General features: G+C 38.2%; 1 protein-coding gene across 5 annotated transcripts in view; it reads left to right on the top strand.

Moving 5' to 3' along the window:
- Positions 1–17,366, top strand: part of LOC121735608 (Ig-like and fibronectin type-III domain-containing protein 2) — a 150,396-nt gene that overhangs the window by 115,532 nt on the left and 17,498 nt on the right. For 3 of the 5 annotated variants that reach the window (XM_042126474.1, XM_042126471.1, XM_042126472.1), the window contains 11 exons: positions 4,627–4,875; positions 5,609–5,755; positions 6,629–6,854; positions 8,243–8,415; positions 9,581–9,914; positions 10,706–10,859; positions 14,665–14,831; positions 15,154–15,367; positions 15,663–15,788; positions 16,034–16,214; positions 16,853–16,987. In XM_042126474.1, the coding sequence (XP_041982408.1) occupies positions 4,627–4,875; positions 5,609–5,755; positions 6,629–6,854; positions 8,243–8,415; positions 9,581–9,914; positions 10,706–10,859; positions 14,665–14,831; positions 15,154–15,367; positions 15,663–15,788; positions 16,034–16,214; positions 16,853–16,987 (2,106 nt within the window). The remainder of the gene's footprint in view (positions 1–4,626; positions 4,876–5,608; positions 5,756–6,628; positions 6,855–8,242; positions 8,416–9,580; positions 9,915–10,705; positions 10,860–14,664; positions 14,832–15,153; positions 15,368–15,662; positions 15,789–16,033; positions 16,215–16,852; positions 16,988–17,366) is intronic. The other 2 variants (XM_042126475.1, XM_042126473.1) reach the window with 1 other exon arrangement.

Raw genomic sequence — 17,366 nt, 5'->3', positions numbered from 1 at the left:
AAATACACTTTTTGATTTCAAACCATTTTTCTGATCTTTAGGCCCAATTTCATCAACGACTGTTAAAGTTAATGCGCAAAAAAGTATCAAGTTACCTCTTTCGTTTTTCTTATGAATGAAAGAGAAGAAATGACATTTTAACAAGCTGTTAATACAAACAAACGTTGGTGAAATTGGGGATTAAACTTCAATTTATGCCAAAAACGAACATTCCAAAATGTTAGTTACCCACTTCATCCATGTTTTCAAATTGGTTCACTCCATTCGGAAGGGAATTGGGTATTTTTATATTGCATTGATTCAATAAGCGCGGCGGGCAGTCAATTTTCGTTGATTCCTTTATCCAGGCTGTCGTGTGTGCCAACTTGAATTTAAATGTGGCGTACCAAATTGGCAGCGAAATATTTTTTTTCAGCAAAAACTGTTTTGTTTTTCGTATGTTCAGCGAAAGAAATAATAGGCTATAATTACTATATAGGTAATCACTACAGAATCAGGCGAGAAAAACTGGCGTTAGAACTTAATTAGAAGCTACTGTAGTGATAAGCAAAATTGGGCTTGGTCTTGCGATCTTTGTCTTGTTTATGCAAAAAAAGCAAAACAAAGACCAAAACCAATTTTGCTCATCACTAGCTTATGGGTGCCACCTTTTAGGTTGGTATTAGACATAGAGTGACTATAGAGTCTAGATAATGCCCTCATAACAAGTGCTCGGCCGAGGGCACTGTCTCGCCACTCTACTCGGTAGGTGTAATCAGCGGGGCTAAAATGGTCATATTTAGCAATTCCTCTCAATCAATTCAGCAAATGAATTGTCAAAACTGTCAAACTGACGAATGTCAAATTAGTACAAATTAGTAGACATGAATTGCAAGCAGACTTGCATTTTGCGATTTTCAAAAAATGAATCATAATATGATTCTTCAAAGCGACCATTTTAGCCCCGCTGGCCTTGTACCATGAAACTGTTTTGAGACTCAAACAATCGTATGAGAATGCCGCGTCCTACTGTAACAAACGTGAAATGACGTTGTTAGAGCAGGACGCGGCATTCTCGTCCGATTGTTTGAGTCTCAAAACGGTTTCATAGTAGACCCACAGGCCCTATGTTGAAGAACATAATCCTCTCAACTCTACAAACAACGCGGTCAAAATATTATGTAATTTAACATTTTTTAGCTAGGTTCAAAAAATAATAGGAAATCTTACGATCGGAAAGGGCAGGTCACCAATTGGTTTGATTGTGGCGCTTCACGGTATTCATGAGTCATCCCCACCCCCGCCCGCCCCCTTCCCTTCCCGCCCGCCCAACAGTCGACCTCACACATTCATATTTATATTCACGGAATCACGTACCTCTTCCCCGAGACGCTTTCAGACCTCAATAAGTAACAATTGTTGGTAACTGTGCTTGGTTTAATCTGCGGAAACATAAAGGTTTTAATAATATTTTTTTTTCAATTTAATGTTAAAGATAATAATTAAATTTTAGACTTGTAAACTTGTGAATTATCTTGAAATGATATATTGTGACTGTCACCAAATTTTCATTTCGTGTTGGCCGATTGAATAAGTCTAAATTTATTCAACCAGCCATATTTATAAGACATAATAATTATATTAATTTGCTAGCTGAGTTGTGCCCCGCGTCCCGCGATGTTACCTGCAGTTTTTAGAGAAAATAAATTGTGATAATTCCCCACGGTAAAAAGTTGCCTTATGTGTTAATCCAGGGGATCAGCTAACTCCATACCAAATGTTATTAAAATCGCTTCAGCTGTTAAGGCGTGAAAAAGTAACAAACTTACAAAGTCACAACTTTCGCCTTTATAATATTACTCGTAGTGTGATTTTGAACGTGGAGAGTTGTATAATCTATATCTATAAAACTCAAAGGTGACTGACTGACTGATTGACATAGTGATCTATCAACGCACAGCCCAAACCACTGGATGGATCGGGCTGTAATTTGGCATGCAGGTAGATGACGTAGGCATCCGCTAAGAAAGGATTTTGATAAATTCCAACCCCAAGGGGTTAAAATAGGGGATGAAAGTTTGTATATAATAATACTTTTTAACGCGAGCGAAGCCGCGGGCAGAAGCTCGTCATCTATATTGCCCATGACATACAATGCCATAGTTCACTTTACTAGCGGTCTTTAGATTGTTTTTGTTGTATCCCCTACGGTGTTAAACTTTCCCAATCCCAAAATTATGCCTTAGGGACATGTTCATAGCTGTTTTTATTATTTCATAAGATATAATAATTATTAAATTTTGGTATGTTATTATTTTTAGCAATATTCCGCAAAATAAACCTCAACCTGTAATTAAATGAGTGAGTGTGTACGCAATATAGGCATGCGTAGTGCGTACAGTACAGCGTACACTTACTTGTTGACGTTAATTTCGCGGAATATTGCAAAACGTATACTAAATTTTAAGCTATGGATTTCCGCAAATTGATTATGATTAGAGAAAAATTCAGTGCAAAATGGTCTGAAAAACAACTGTTCAATAGATGTTTAAATATTTCATGGCAAGACCGTTAATTTCTAACAAAATAATTATACAAAAATCATTATAATACAAGGTGAGAAACAAGTGTCACAATTCACACAACATGTGGAATCCATACTTCCATTCATACTTATATTATTACAAAAGTGTGTCTGTCTGTCTGTCTATCTGTCTGCTACCGCTGAACCGATATTGCTGGGTATGGAGATAAAGTGACTGCCTGGAAAGGACATAGGAAAATGACATAGAAAAAAAATATATAATTGGAATCTCGGAATCGGCTCCAAAGATTTTCATAAAATTTAGTATATAGGGGGTTTCGGCGGCCATAAATCGATCTAGCTAGGAATCATTTTTATAAAATGTCATTTTATTCGTGTTTTATCGAATACCGAGCGAAGCTCGGCCAAATAGCTAGTAGTAATAAATTGACAATCACTTTTTAATTTATAGTATGTAGTCTTAAATACATACATTTGAAATATATAATTTATAATACTTATATAATATACCTTCATTTCATAAAGTTATCTGCACGGTAAGAATCAAACAAGATTTAATTACATTAGGTAAAGAACTTAAGTTTAAGTTTTACGCTGAGACTTTAACTTAGCAGACAACTCAAATAGATTTTCGGCTAATATTTGCACAAGACCTCAGGGTACTTAGACAACTTGCTTTCGATAATATTGACTATGAAGTTAGATATCAAAATTTTATGGAACTTAACATTAAAACATGACACATCGGTGATATAGTAATATTATGGCACTTGAGAATATGGCATATCCATAGATACTAATATGTAAAAGTGTGTGTTCGTAATTCGTATGTCTGTTAATCTTCAGGCTTAAATCGCTGAACCGCTTTTGAGGAATACAATAGAATAGTTATTTTTTAGGAAATTTGGTAAGCAGACACTTTTAGTCCCGAAAATAACACAGTTTTTACCCCCAAAAATGTACAGTTGTCACGCGATAAACGAATTTTGGCCAACGGAGTCAGCGTCGTTTAGTCCCTAATTTACTATCGGATGCAACTTGACTAAATAACCTGACTACACGAAACTTTCCCTGGATTACGTGGATCTTAAAGTAGACGTCTTTAAATAATGTACCCGGGGCGTCTTGACTCATTGTACTAAAGTATTCAGAAAGCCTTGAAAGCACTCTAAATACTCTAATAATTTATTTAACAATACAGCCTCTAGAAAGCATTTATTTAACGTTTAAAGTTTTGCACACTGATGATACGAAATAAACAAAAGCTGCCAAAATCTAAAACGCCCTATATTATATCGAAAACGCGATGGAGAAACCGCGTTAGTTGTGTCATGTGTGTAGAAAAAAATGAGAAATTGATAAAAATGCAAAAAATATAGGCATCAACGTACTATGGCAATGTTTTATGGTCCTTATACGTCTTGAACTTTACACACACACAGGCTTCATAAAGCAGATTAATGATTTCCTTTGGGATCATGAAGTTAAATTTCAAACTGAATTGAAACCTGACTCTAATTAAGAGGGCGACTAACCCAAAAAATCAAAACCTTCTCTCTTTACACTCACGCCCGTCTTTCATATGCCAGGTGAAAAAGGACGACGCGGATTCATCGCCAAATTAGTTTTTCCTCAATAACTCGATATATACAACATTTTAAGAATCCGCTTGGTCTGTTTTTCAATGATAGAATTTTATACTTACAATGTGTTAAAATATTAACTTAGTTCAATGCACGGTTATGGCAAAAAATGAAAAATTCATGAAAATTAGATGCATATTAATTGTGATTTTTTTCTATCGAGAAAATTTTAAGATTATGTGTTTTTGCTCAGATCGAATTTTTGGAAATATGAAGTAATATCTAATTTTAGAAAATGAAACAATTCGGGGCTTATTTCAAGTATAAAAATGAATTGTATAATCGAAAATTTTGGGTTAGTCGCCACCTTAAACACGATTTCAAATTCTTCAAATTCCAATTCTTTATTATACGAGATTATACGCATACTTATTGTATACACAGTAGCACAAAGTAGACAGTGACATCACGTCGTTTAATCCCATGCCAAATTGAACTTAAGAAATACATTTGTTCCAGAACCAAGCGACGAAACAGCAGAAGTGTCCACGAGCGCGCAAGACGATGACGAACCCAAGGGGGCCTACATGCGGGCGCCCTCGGGGGGTGTAGCTGTAAGGAGTGGGGAGGACGCCCTCCTCACGTGCGTGGTGATGGGGGCGAGGGGCAAGCCGGTGCTGTGGAAGAGGGCCAGGGATCTCCAGCTGCTAACGGCAGGAGGGGTCAGGGTCACGAGAGACGAGCGAGTCAGGGTGCTGCATGATGATAGTGAGTAATGTTTTTTTCTACAGGTCGTGTAACAAAATAGTTATCATACTTTTATAAATAGTTCACTGTGAAAGTAGAGACGTAAAGTCTAAACCATATAGTTAATATACCTAGCGGAATAAAGCAACAATCTCGAGCTGTCAAACGAAACCGAAATTGGTTTCATCTGTGTGCAAAAATATTATGTGTACGTATACACTTACACAAGCATGATTGAACATGATTTCTATGAGATTAAATTGTCAACGTGCGGCACGTGCCGATTGGACGTCAAAAAAAGAGTGCTGCTGTCATGTATCACACGTCTCTTTTTAGCACGCAGTGTTACTGATAGTGACATCTCGCTTGCTCAGGCATTTGTTTCTCTATTCCGCTAGGTATATTTACTTTATGGTCTAAACGTAAACAAACATTTTTTTGCTGTATTGCTGTTTAAATTTTGTTTCTGTTATTTCTAGGGTTAATTATTGCTTATGGATAAGTTTGCGTACAAAATATAATAGTCAGATTTTATTTGCAAGCTAAATTAAAGAAGCTTATTTTTCTGTAATAGTTACATTAGCTTCATTTGTCTCTAACTTACATGGAATCTAAACGGACAAACCACTTTACACTATCTACAACTTTGCTAGATTAATTAATTTTATTCTATGAGTAACAATGATCTAATTATTGTTTGATCCAAATGATGAAAAATGATGAGTTTCATCCAAAACCTTTCTTTTGTTCGTAGCTGAAGAACCCCTCCAAGGTCCTGGCATCGCGAAGGGCGGCGACGTGTGGGCGCTGGTCATCAAGTCGGTGAAGCCGTCAGACTCCGGCCTGTACATGTGCGAGCTCAACACCGAACCCCCCGTCAGGAGCTTCCATAGGTTAAATGGTTAGTATTGGTAGGTAGGTAGGTAGTATTGGTCACAGGATTAACATTTTGTAAGAATGGCACATTTTGCCGAAGTTAAACGCACCCTGCGTCTATTCTTGTGGTTTCTGTATGTTGATTATTGCTAAGTATTTTGTACGTGGGAGAGCCATGCTTCGGCACGAATGGGCCGGCTCGACCGGAGAAATACCACGTCCTCACAGAAAACCGGCGTGAAACAGCGCTTGCGATGTGTTTCGCCGAGTGAGTGAGTTTACCGGAGGCCCAATCCCCTACCCTATTCCCTTCCATACCCTCCCCTATTCCCTTCCCTTCCCGACCCTCTCATATTTCCCTATTCCCTATTAAAAGGCTGGCAACGCACCTGCAGCTCTTCTGATGCTGCGAGTGTCTATGGGCGACGGAAGTTGCTTTCCATCAGGTGACCCGTTTGCTCGTTTGCCCCCTTATATCATAAAAAAAATATAAGTTTTATTAAAATCGATCTGGGGAGTAGCTCGGAATTTTCCCTTTCTAAGATGTGCTGATTTACTTTGGATTCTGGCGATGGATATCACTGTATAATTGTGATATTTTATACCGTCCAGTTACTGTATTAATAGGTTTAATTTTAGTCAGTGATAGTACCGCGTATGGCAGTAGCGGTATTGTCACAATATCAGCTTTTCTTACAAAATAAGGAGGCAAACGAGCAAACGGGTCACCTGATGGAAAGCAACTACCGTCGCCCATGGACATTTGCAACATTAGAAGAGCTGCAGGTGCGTTGCCGGCCTTTTAAGAGGGAATACGTTCTCTTCTTGAAGGTTTGTTGTATCAGCTTGAAGAATGTACTTGAAGCAGAATCGACAGTAAAACACCTCTCTTTTCCAGTAATCTCAAGAGGACTCACACCACCAGAGAATCAGAACTCGACGGACTCCTACTCCGCCAACACGCCAACCCTCTCAGCGACTGCCATATCTCACAATTACACCAACTGCTGCATCAGCTCCAACGTCTCCAAGGGCTGCCTGGGCTTCTGCAGCATACAGACCATTCTGGAAGGAACGGGACAAGATCCCGAAGCTTGCCAACCAGATTTTCCGGCTATAGTCAAGTAAGTAGACTCATAAGACCGAAACATCGAAATTCGTTTATGATGCGGGAACTGTATTTTTTCAGAGTTAAAAACTATCGTGTGTCCTTTTCCGGGACTAAAAGAATCTTCATGCTAAATATCATCAAAATTTGTCTCGTAATTAAAGAGGTACAAACATACAGTCAGACTTTCACATTCATAACATTTTCGCATTAAAAATATTTATATGGATAACCCAAAGAAGAAAATGGGTACTAGCTGCTACGAATAATAAAAACTAAGGAATCGTAACTCCCATACTATTACCGTTTTAAATTTGGTTCCTTTTGATCTGTCATGTAACGTCAGCCTAGTACCGCTCAAGGTCACCTAAATATTGCAAATGTATTGAAATGTGTACCTAAGGTACACATTTTTGACAAGTATAATTGTGGAGCATGTTTTTTGACGGAGTTACTTTTCCTTAGTTTTTATTATTCGTAGGTACTAGGATATTTAATTAGTTCTACTTTTCGTAATGACTTCAGCCATGTCGCCTTCGTTAATTAAGAAAGAAATAAATTACGTACACAGGACGCTTCTGTAGAATCATTAGTTTAGTCGCAAAACTATTACAAGTGGAAGCAATTAATCAATTCAAATGAATAATGAAAAATATAAACAAATTCTTAGTCTTGAACTAAGTTTTCGCTAAACTCTTAAAAGTACCATCAATTAGTACTTTTGATACTTTGAATTTGAAATAAGTCTCTTTCGTCGGAATCCATACGTAACGATGTCTTAAATATGTAGAAACCACACCATGTATTTATTTGCATTACCATGCATTATGCATGGTAATGCAAATAAATACATGACGTGGGAGAGCCATGCTTCGGCACGAATGGGCCGGCTCGACCGGAGAAATAGCACGTTTTCACAGAAAACCGGCGTGAAACAGCGCTTACGCTGTGTTTCACCGAGTGAGTGAGTTTACCGGACGCCCAATCCCCTACCCTATTCCGTTCCCTACCCTCCCCTATTCCCTTCCCTTCCCATCCCTACCCTCCCCTATTACCCTATTCCCTCTTAAAAGGCCGGCAACGCACCTGCAGCTCTTCTGATGCTGCGAGTGTCCATGGGCGACGGAAGTTGCTCGTTTGCCCCCTTATTTCATAAAAATAAAAATATTGTACTGTTTTAATGTGACATTAATGAATAAGAATAACAATACATCTGGAACAGGGGTCGTACAATGAAACCGTTTTGAGACTTGATCGAATCAAATTGTCTTGTTCTGCTCTAACAACGTCATTTCACGTTTGTTCGAGCAGGACGCGGCATTCCGATTCGTTCGAGTCTCAAAACGTTTTCGTTGTAGGCCTCCTGGAACATGTTTCTATAACTTACCAAAACTTTGTCCCCAGGTGCATGGCGGACGGCCGGAACCACGTGCCGTGCTGCATGCAGGAACACGTCCCGGACATATGCCAGGACGTCTGCCGCGGGGAATTCACCCCTGTCACCGACAACATAAAGACGCATTACTCCTGCGCGACCTACATGGAGAAAACTTTGGCGTGTATCGTCGAAGGCATCGGTAAGGTCCCTCTGGACTTTGTTAGGAAATACGGTTTTGTTACAGCATTTTATTGGTGGAGACTGGAGATTTCCTTTGTTTATTAAACTAGCAGAATATTACAATGAAAGTATGATAACATCGCAAGAAAATTGTATTTTAAAAAGATGAAACCGACTTCAAATTGTACGTAATTAAGAATTAAAATTCCCTATCTCAAAAACTACTGAACCGATTTTGATGAAACTTGCAGTATTCCTTAAGTTGAACAATACCTGGTACAATAAAAAAAGAATCACTTAAATCGGACTTGTAGTTCCGGAGATATGCGTGCACAAAAATAAAAACATACATACATAATATTACATACACTTTTGAACTTTGCCACATTTGTTCAGAAACTGTTATAGAACAACACTAGCTGTCCCAGCAAACGTTTCTTTGCCATATAAAGTAGGTATTTCGCCCGTATTATTTTATTGAAGTGACTAAATAAGTATATCACCATGGCAACGTCGATCGCTATCCCGTCGCACAAACAATCGCTGCCAGTCTCGAGTTGTAATAATTTACTATTATTTATTCAACAAAATATGCACTTATCAATATAAAAAGTACCCAGTAGCCAATTCTCAGACCTACTGAAAATGCATATAAAATTTGGTTAAAATCAGTAAAGCCGTTTCGGAGGAGTACGCGGCCTAACATTGTGACACGAGAATTTTATATATAAGAAGATATAAAAAAACTGGGCAGTTCTGGAAATATTACCACATACGCGTCGAATTGATAACCTTCTTTTTTTGAAGTCGGTTAAAAATTAAACTCATTTTTGTCATTGATCAAAGCGGACATAAAATCAGAATAAGTTCCCTAAATAAACGCAAAATTTGGTTATTTAAAAGAAACCTCTTGAAGCGGTTAGGTAGCCAATTTGTAAAATCTTTGTTTTTCTTTTTTGTGTTTGTACCATAAAGTTAATATAGGTACCTAGCGGAATAAAGCAACAATCTCGGGCTGTCAAACGAAACTCAGGCCACAGTATAGCATATGTCATATTGCTATACTGTGCTCAGGCCTTTGTTTCTCTATTCCGCTAGGTATATTAACTTTATGGTTTGTATACAAAATAAATTAAAAAAAAACACATAATATGTATAGTTTTAAGAAATTCACATATTTTCAGAACTGCTTCCAAGTCCACCCGAAGACGTCGAAGTGGATGCACTAAATGAGAAGCAACTAAACGTAACCTGGAACCCACCCACACAGAACCTAGATTCGGTCACCGAATACGTAGTCAATATCACCGCTCTCAGGTCCTTTGATGCCCACATGATGGATACCTCTGAGAGCTCATTGAAGAATAACACGTCGAAGATCAGCCAGCCAATGGTGATTAAGGTCCCAGCGAACAAATCCTCGCTGATTGTAAATGATCTCCTACCATTCACGATGTACGAAGTGACCGTCACGTCATACAATATTCACGGATCCAGCCTCCCCAGCTATGCTATCAGGTAAGACCTGATTTTCTTTCGACCAGCAAGTTTATCATAGTTGAAGAAATACTTTCTACTACAAAAGCAAAATAGTTCTATTGGCAGGAGGGTGAGGGTTGTCACACCAAACAACTCTTCTTTTCTGTATGATTTGTTCGTGTGTATTTTTACAGACATAAGACAGCCATAAGCATATGCAAACGCACACTAAAGGACATAGGCCTGCTTGGTCCACTCCCCTCCTCCATGGGTTCCTAGACGCCCATGATGCTTATACCTGTGACCTTTCGCAGGTCATCTGTCCACCTGGTATCAGATTAAGTTCTTGATTAATGGATTAGAAACTTCTAATCGAGATCAATTAATTATCGATCAATCACGATGTTTGCTGAATATCGACCGGTGAGGGTTGAACTTGATGTAATTAATATTCCTGGATGACATTGCGATTCTCCCTGAGCATCACAAGAGAATGTTGTTATTAGGAAACTTATGAAATACTCCCTGTGACTTCAGTTGCAGACGGAAATGTGTATACCCGAATTTAGCTCTGTCATCATTTTCTCATGATCTTTTAAGGAAGTAAGTGGTCCAAAGGGGATAATATAAATAAGTGCAAAGCAGTTGTGACTTTTAGTTCGACATAATAATGTGCTGTAAATTGTGCCAGTTATTTATTCGTTGCTGCTTTCCCCTTCCTTCCAAAAAAAAAACCAGGCTGGTAGAAACATACTCATTTTTGGGAGGTACTCTTGGAAGGGAATTTCTCTACAATCAGACTTTTGCACAACTTTATCTTTGATTGGCAGAACCTTAACGTTAACTCCTGGGAAGATGAGGAACACGAAGGTGGCCGCGGCCCCGAAGCTGCCAGATGTGAGGGGCTGCTGTGTGTCAGCTGGTGTCAACCACTTCGGTTGCGTGGACAAGCTCTGCGATCCCACCAAGACCTTCGAAATTGGGGTAAGTTTTAGTACCATCGAGGAAATTGATTCCTAGGCAGTTGATGGACCTACGTCATGTGGTCGGCTTATGTCAATTCATTGCTGTGATCGGTCGATGGTCGGATCGATCCGGTTTGACTTAACGCGACCAAATTACTTAGGTCCGTCATCTGATTAGGAATCAACTTCTCTGATATTACTTGCCCATATTCTAAATCACAAAAATGGTCGAATACCTAATGCTTCCAAAATTACAGGCCTGTTTCTGTTGAAAATATAAGAACAGCGATAATAGTGATGCTCGTTTTTACCAATCGCTCCCTAAACTGTTCGCTTACAATATTTTAAAGTCCATTTCAACAATGCTTAAGGGTCACCTAAATTTTTAGGCCTCAAGGTCTTAGGACGAACAACATAAGCCTTGAAATATGTAACCTAATGGCTGCTAGGAGACACTTAAAGTTGAGTGCGATTGGTAAAAACGGGCATTAACTTTCTTTAAAATTTGAGCAGACCCTCAATGCCACTTGGCACCAAAAAGTAAAAGTTAATAACACTAAAATATTTTGTTTAAAGTAAATATTGTATGTTTTTTTCATATGGGACTCGTGTTGCACATTCCACTTTCATCAGCACAAATTCACTTAACTCGGTCAACGCTCGCTCTGAAGCCTTACTTAAGTTAATATATTCCGACCCCAATAGACGATCAAACAATTAAATAAAAACGTTGAAGGTAATGTAAAAAAATGAGTGCAGTTAAAAGTAGTACTCGCTTTCAGTGTAGTTTGCTACGAATAAAAAATACTATAGAAGAGAAAGAGTAAAAAAATGATTCCACATAATTATTATTAAAAAAAAATTGAATTCGACTTCCAAGGTAAAAACAATATAAATATTCGCAATGAACCAAAAAATACTAATATATAGGTAATTCTTATTTTATATTGGTGTCTTTTTCTAAATCTCAACTGTTTCTGTACTCAAATCTTCATTTTAAGTCGGTACCAGCTAACTTAAGCTTAGGTTCTAAACCAAGGATCTCTAAAAATCTTCGGGCTAGTACCTACTCCAAAAGAGTCGCATTATTAAAAAGGTTGAAAAACACTGCTGTATTCTATTTCAATAGTACCAATTATAGTACTTTGAGTTATATTACGTAAATGAATGAGAAAATGTCACTGCCTTTGTGCGCTACATTACAAATGCAAGGAAATAAAGTTAACTTTATTTTTATTACTCAAAGGCGACTGCAAATTATAATATTGTCTGAGACTTTTGTAAGGGAGAATTTATAAGTACAAACTCACCATCCATACTAATAAAACATCTACCTCTTCGCTAAGTTAATCTAGAATGGCACGAAGACAGAATATCTTGGAAAGAACACAATATACCTAATATAGAGATTCTTCTCGCCGGGTCAGTTCCCGAACCGGTGGTAGGCACCAGTATAGACCCGTCGTTCAGAGAATATTTGAAAAAAGAAATCTGAATAAAAAATTTTGAGTTTGAGTTTGACGGCCCCTTTAAATGTAACTTTGATCCCCCTTTAAATGTAACTTTGATGAGCAATGAACTTAATTGATTGTGGTCATAATTTTGCAGTTTGTGTTTTTTAATAGTCAATTTAAAAATCATTATTAACGTCAAAATATTTGCATTACAACTTTTTAAATCCCGATGATAAATATGACTTCTTCGTGCACAAAATTGCGAGAAACACCGGTTCATAAAATATAAATTGCTTGAAATAATTGAAATTAGTTAAAATTGCGAATTTCTCTATATAGCCCGATATTCCAAGTATTTTATAAACATCAAATGCTTTCCTTAAATTCTTAACGAAACAAATATTCAGTTAACAATTAAAGGGCATTGGGTAACTTTGTATGGACCTGTGGCGTCATTTTTTTTCCAGCGGCCAGGGATAAAACCATAACTATTTTGTAGCACTACATTAGAGAAGCATATATTAGTAATAAAAATTGTTCTAAGTAATATCGGAGCTGAGCTACGATTATTTTAGTATATTTATTTTTACATCTTATGTTCACAAAATCAATAGTAATTAACGTCACTTTATGGAGCTATCCTTAACAAACAGGCGTAGAAAGGGTATATTAATCTGTTGGATATATATTTCTCACTAACTATTGCCCACGACTTCATCCGCGTCAAATATGAATAATTTTTCATACATATTTTCAAACTGGGTTTAACTCTCGTCCAACTAAAATATAGCCAGACTCGAGACTATATTTCATTAGACAGTGATTTTCAAAGGGCCGGAAGCAATATTAGGCAATTATAATTATTGTTCTTGTGTATTAATGTGTTGTGGGTAAAATGAAAAGTGTTGTTCCCATAATATAATGTCGATTATTTCCACTATTTAGCGAATTTTGCAGTATGCAAAGTAGTATGACGCCCGACGCCACCAGCTTTCGCCAGAATTTTCAGTCCAGCTTTTAATCTACTTCCCGACTCATTATAGAAGTACAGCTGTAGGAATGTTTTATAGAATACTAGCTGTCCCGGTGAACTTCGTGTCACTTTAAAAGTTAAAACCTTCCCTAGACTTCTACGAATATTTTAAGACTAAAATCAGCCCAATCCGTTAAGCCGTTTTCGAGTTTTAGCGCGACTAACACATTTGGAAATCCATTTTTATATATAAGAAGAAGATATACTTATGAGAAGATTAACTATTTACTTACAAAAAAAAATGTGAAAAAATCAAAACATCTTTAAGAAATTCGAGAAAATATGGACTTGCATTTTTTTACTAAAGCAAAATAATCTTTGTTGAGTTGTAGTCTTCTACAACTTAACAAAGATTTCAGTGTTGATTTACATTGATCAGAGGATTACCGGATCATCATTTATTACTATAACAAAATAAACATAAATCAATTTAATCAAAGTGATATCACAGATTACTTAAATAGTTAGAAATGCTCTTTATTTTTCCAACTCAACGTTAACTATAGTCAAAATGACAAAACCAGCGACCTCTGAGTGTAGGAGCGATGTGCAAAATGCTCGCACCGTAATGTTTTGAACTAATGAAAAGACACAGTGTTATGAATTCATCGTTATAACTCTCGGCAACTGAACTCTTATACTCTGTATTTTGTCTGCAAACTTTTATGAGTTCAAAGCAATTGCATATTAAGTTCTAACCGCGTATCGTCGGTAGACTAAAAACATCTGTCACATCTTCGTTTAAAAAAAGTTTTGACAGTTCAATGACCGCCTCGCCTCTAGACATAAAGTTAATATACCGTACCTAGCGGAATAGAGAAACAAAGGACTGAGCAAGAGAGATGTCGTGCGTGGTAAAAAGAGACGTGTGATACATGACAGCAGCACTCTTTTTTGACGTCCAGTCGGCACGTGCCACACATTGACAATTTAATCTCATAGAAATTAATTATGTTCAATCATGCTTGTGTAAGTGTATACGTACACATATTTTTCACACAGATGAAAACCAATTTCGGTCTCAATTGACAGCTCGAGATTATTGCTCTATTCCGCTAGGTATTTTTATTAACTTTATGCCTCTAGAACACCAACGCTGCGAAACGCGAAATATCTGCGAAACAAGAATAGAGCGAAATGCCTTAAAACGCATTGTCGTGTGGCGAGTGAGACAGCAAATCGGTTCGCCGCTGTTTCGCAGTTCGCAACGTCGGTGGACTAGAGACGTAAATCACCGCGTATAATATGTGCTTATGTGTTAAACCACACCACGCTATATGTCCACACACACACATCTGTGACTAACGCACCATCATCAAGCGCTACTGTAACCCCAGCTGCAGGTCACAGATCTGATGATTTGCGCGCCCTGGGCCGGAGTGACCTTCGGGTGCCTGGCCAACGGCATGGACCATACCCCGTGCTGCCGCTCCCGGGGTCTACCAGACCCCTGCTTGCCGTTGTGCAGTGGAAACATCACTACGCTGGACTTCAATCACTTCAAGTAAGAAGTGTTTAACAATAAGTTGATTTGTAGTCTCAATGATGTTTTAGTTTACTTTTTTATTCGCATAAATTTTGGGTAGGAGAAAGTTATGTGTTGGTTTAATTTTACAGACTACTGTAGAAATGTTCTTTTGCCATAAATTATACTTCTGCATCTTCTAGATCTGCTTTGTTTGCAATTGTATTATGCCTTCTGGCATAGTTTTTTTCTTTTTTTTACATAATATTACCTTGGCTTTTTAATAATCTAGGATTTATCTTTTCAAATTTTACCCCAACCACTATCGTAGTGATAACTACTGTATGTATACCTTCAACAGGTGCTTACGCTTCATGTCGTCCTACACCAACTGTCTTCTGCAAGGCTACGGTGTACTCCCTGGACCCCCATCCAGACTCCACCTCACCAACATCGACACTGACTACGCTATAGTACATTGGGCTCCTCCCGCAGCGTTGGCTGATACTGTCCAGTATTACAATCTGCACTTCAAGTCGCTGCAGGCTGAGGACGATTATAGGACAATGGAAAAGGTATGTTTTAGAGAACAAAGTAATTCTGGTCTATCTTTCTTCTTTTGTTATAGTAGGATGGTGGGCTTTTGTCGGTGGAACTTCCGCCATTTTTCACAATCTGCTCTTACCATCTTTATCTACCTACAGGACATACCTTGAATTTAAGTAATCATATTATGGCTTGTGTAGTTTTTACTTCGCCTTTTCTTACTTTTTCTATTTTAATATGAAATGTCTATTACATAATGCAAATGTGAAAAGAGATTTGATATCAGCTGATGATTTAAGGTTACTAATTGTTCGATTTTTCTAGGTTCAATCGCCCTACATCCTTGAAGACCTAGAGTCTAACACTGACTACGAGATCTACGTAGAGGCGGTCAATGAACATGGCGTCGGTGAGGCGTCACCCAGACTTATATTCAGAACAGAAAGCCAGGTAAAATACTCATATTCAAGACAGAGTGTTATGTCGATTATAAAGATGCTTACACTGCTCCGATATTGACAAGGAAATACTCTGCAAAGTAACGCAAACCAAGTGGTATTCGGCTTTCCCATCGCAAATAGTGTACATAATAGCTTAAAGTGGCACATACGTCAAAATCGAAACCTTCTTTTACCTTGTAAAATATAATAGTATATTCTCCTTTACAACTTAGCTAAAGGCTTCCTTCTCGTCAGGTCGTCGAAGAGATAGAGGAAGCAGCGAACGCATACAACATGACGGCTTGTTGCGAGCGCGTGCAGCTGTCCGGAGTGTGTATGCCGCTGTGCTCGTATGATGCCAAGATGTCGGATCTGCGGACCCTGGCACCGCTCTGCACGCAGGACTTCCATAAGCTGCTGCGGTGTGGAGCTGGAGGTAGGTTCTGCTGCCACATTTTTAGTAGGATATGGCCGTGGCATTATTGTAGTACAACTTTATTCAACACGCGAAAATTCACTCGGTTCCATAGTTTTCCTAACGGGGTGTCTTGTTAACTTCTGCATGCTGAGATGTCATCATACCGAACATGCCATACAGTTCCATAATTTGGCGCTGGTGGTTAAATGACGACCTCTGTGGCTCAGTGGTGAGCGCGTCGGTAGCTCAAGCCGGGGGTCGCGGGTTCGAATCCCGCCGACGGAACAAAAAGTTTTCAATGTTCCCGGGTCTGGATGTGTATTAAATATATGTATGATATAATAAAAATCTTAAATATATGTATAGTATAAAGTATTAAATATATTTCCGTTGTCTGGTACCTGTAACACAAGTCCTTTAGGTACTTAGCACGGGGCCAGACTGACGTGGTGTGAAGCGTCCATAGATATTATTATTATTATTATTAAATTCTTTTTTCATTTGTAAGTCACAGATTAACGTGCTTTTGATAAACTTGTTAACCTTGAAGGTCTCTGTTACCTGTGAACACAGCTTTAGTTTCTTCAGCTTTCTACCTTTCTCCGTCGACTTGATATTACATAATATTAAGCTAAGTGCTCTCCTCATTCGTCCAGGTCGTAACCATGAGCAGTGCTGCGCGCGTCGCGGCGTGATCCCCGCATGTCGCGGCGTCTGCTCCGGCGCGCCATCCGCCGCGCTGCACACATGTGTGCCGTATATTGGCAACATCGTACAGTGCTTCGAGGAGGGTAAGTTGTTCCACGATGCTCGATAAGGATAACAAAAAATATAATCGATAAAGAATCGGATCAAACCAAATCAGAACAATTTAACGATGCCTTACTGTTTTTAAACTTCGTTTTCGTAATAAGTGGTTTGGCAACTTGGCTAAAGACTACCCAAAAGACTGGCGGAAAACATGTTCTGCCGTCATGGATGCTAGACTTTTTTCCTTCGTTTTCGTACAAAGATGAAAAAGATAGTCCATTATCACGAAATTAAAATCAAGTTCAACCCTGAAGGTTAGGTTTCCACCAGAGATGTTTTGCGAGAAATGTTTAAATTTTTTAAGGTGAAAAAACAAATCTTAGCGAGGTCGGGTAAATGAACCAATTCTGTTGATTCTCA

The sequence above is a fragment of the Aricia agestis genome, chromosome 17, assembly GCF_905147365.1.
Source record: "Aricia agestis chromosome 17, ilAriAges1.1, whole genome shotgun sequence".
NCBI classification, from domain to species: domain Eukaryota; kingdom Metazoa; phylum Arthropoda; class Insecta; order Lepidoptera; family Lycaenidae; genus Aricia; species Aricia agestis.
This window is presented reverse-complemented; position numbering and strand designations above follow the sequence as displayed.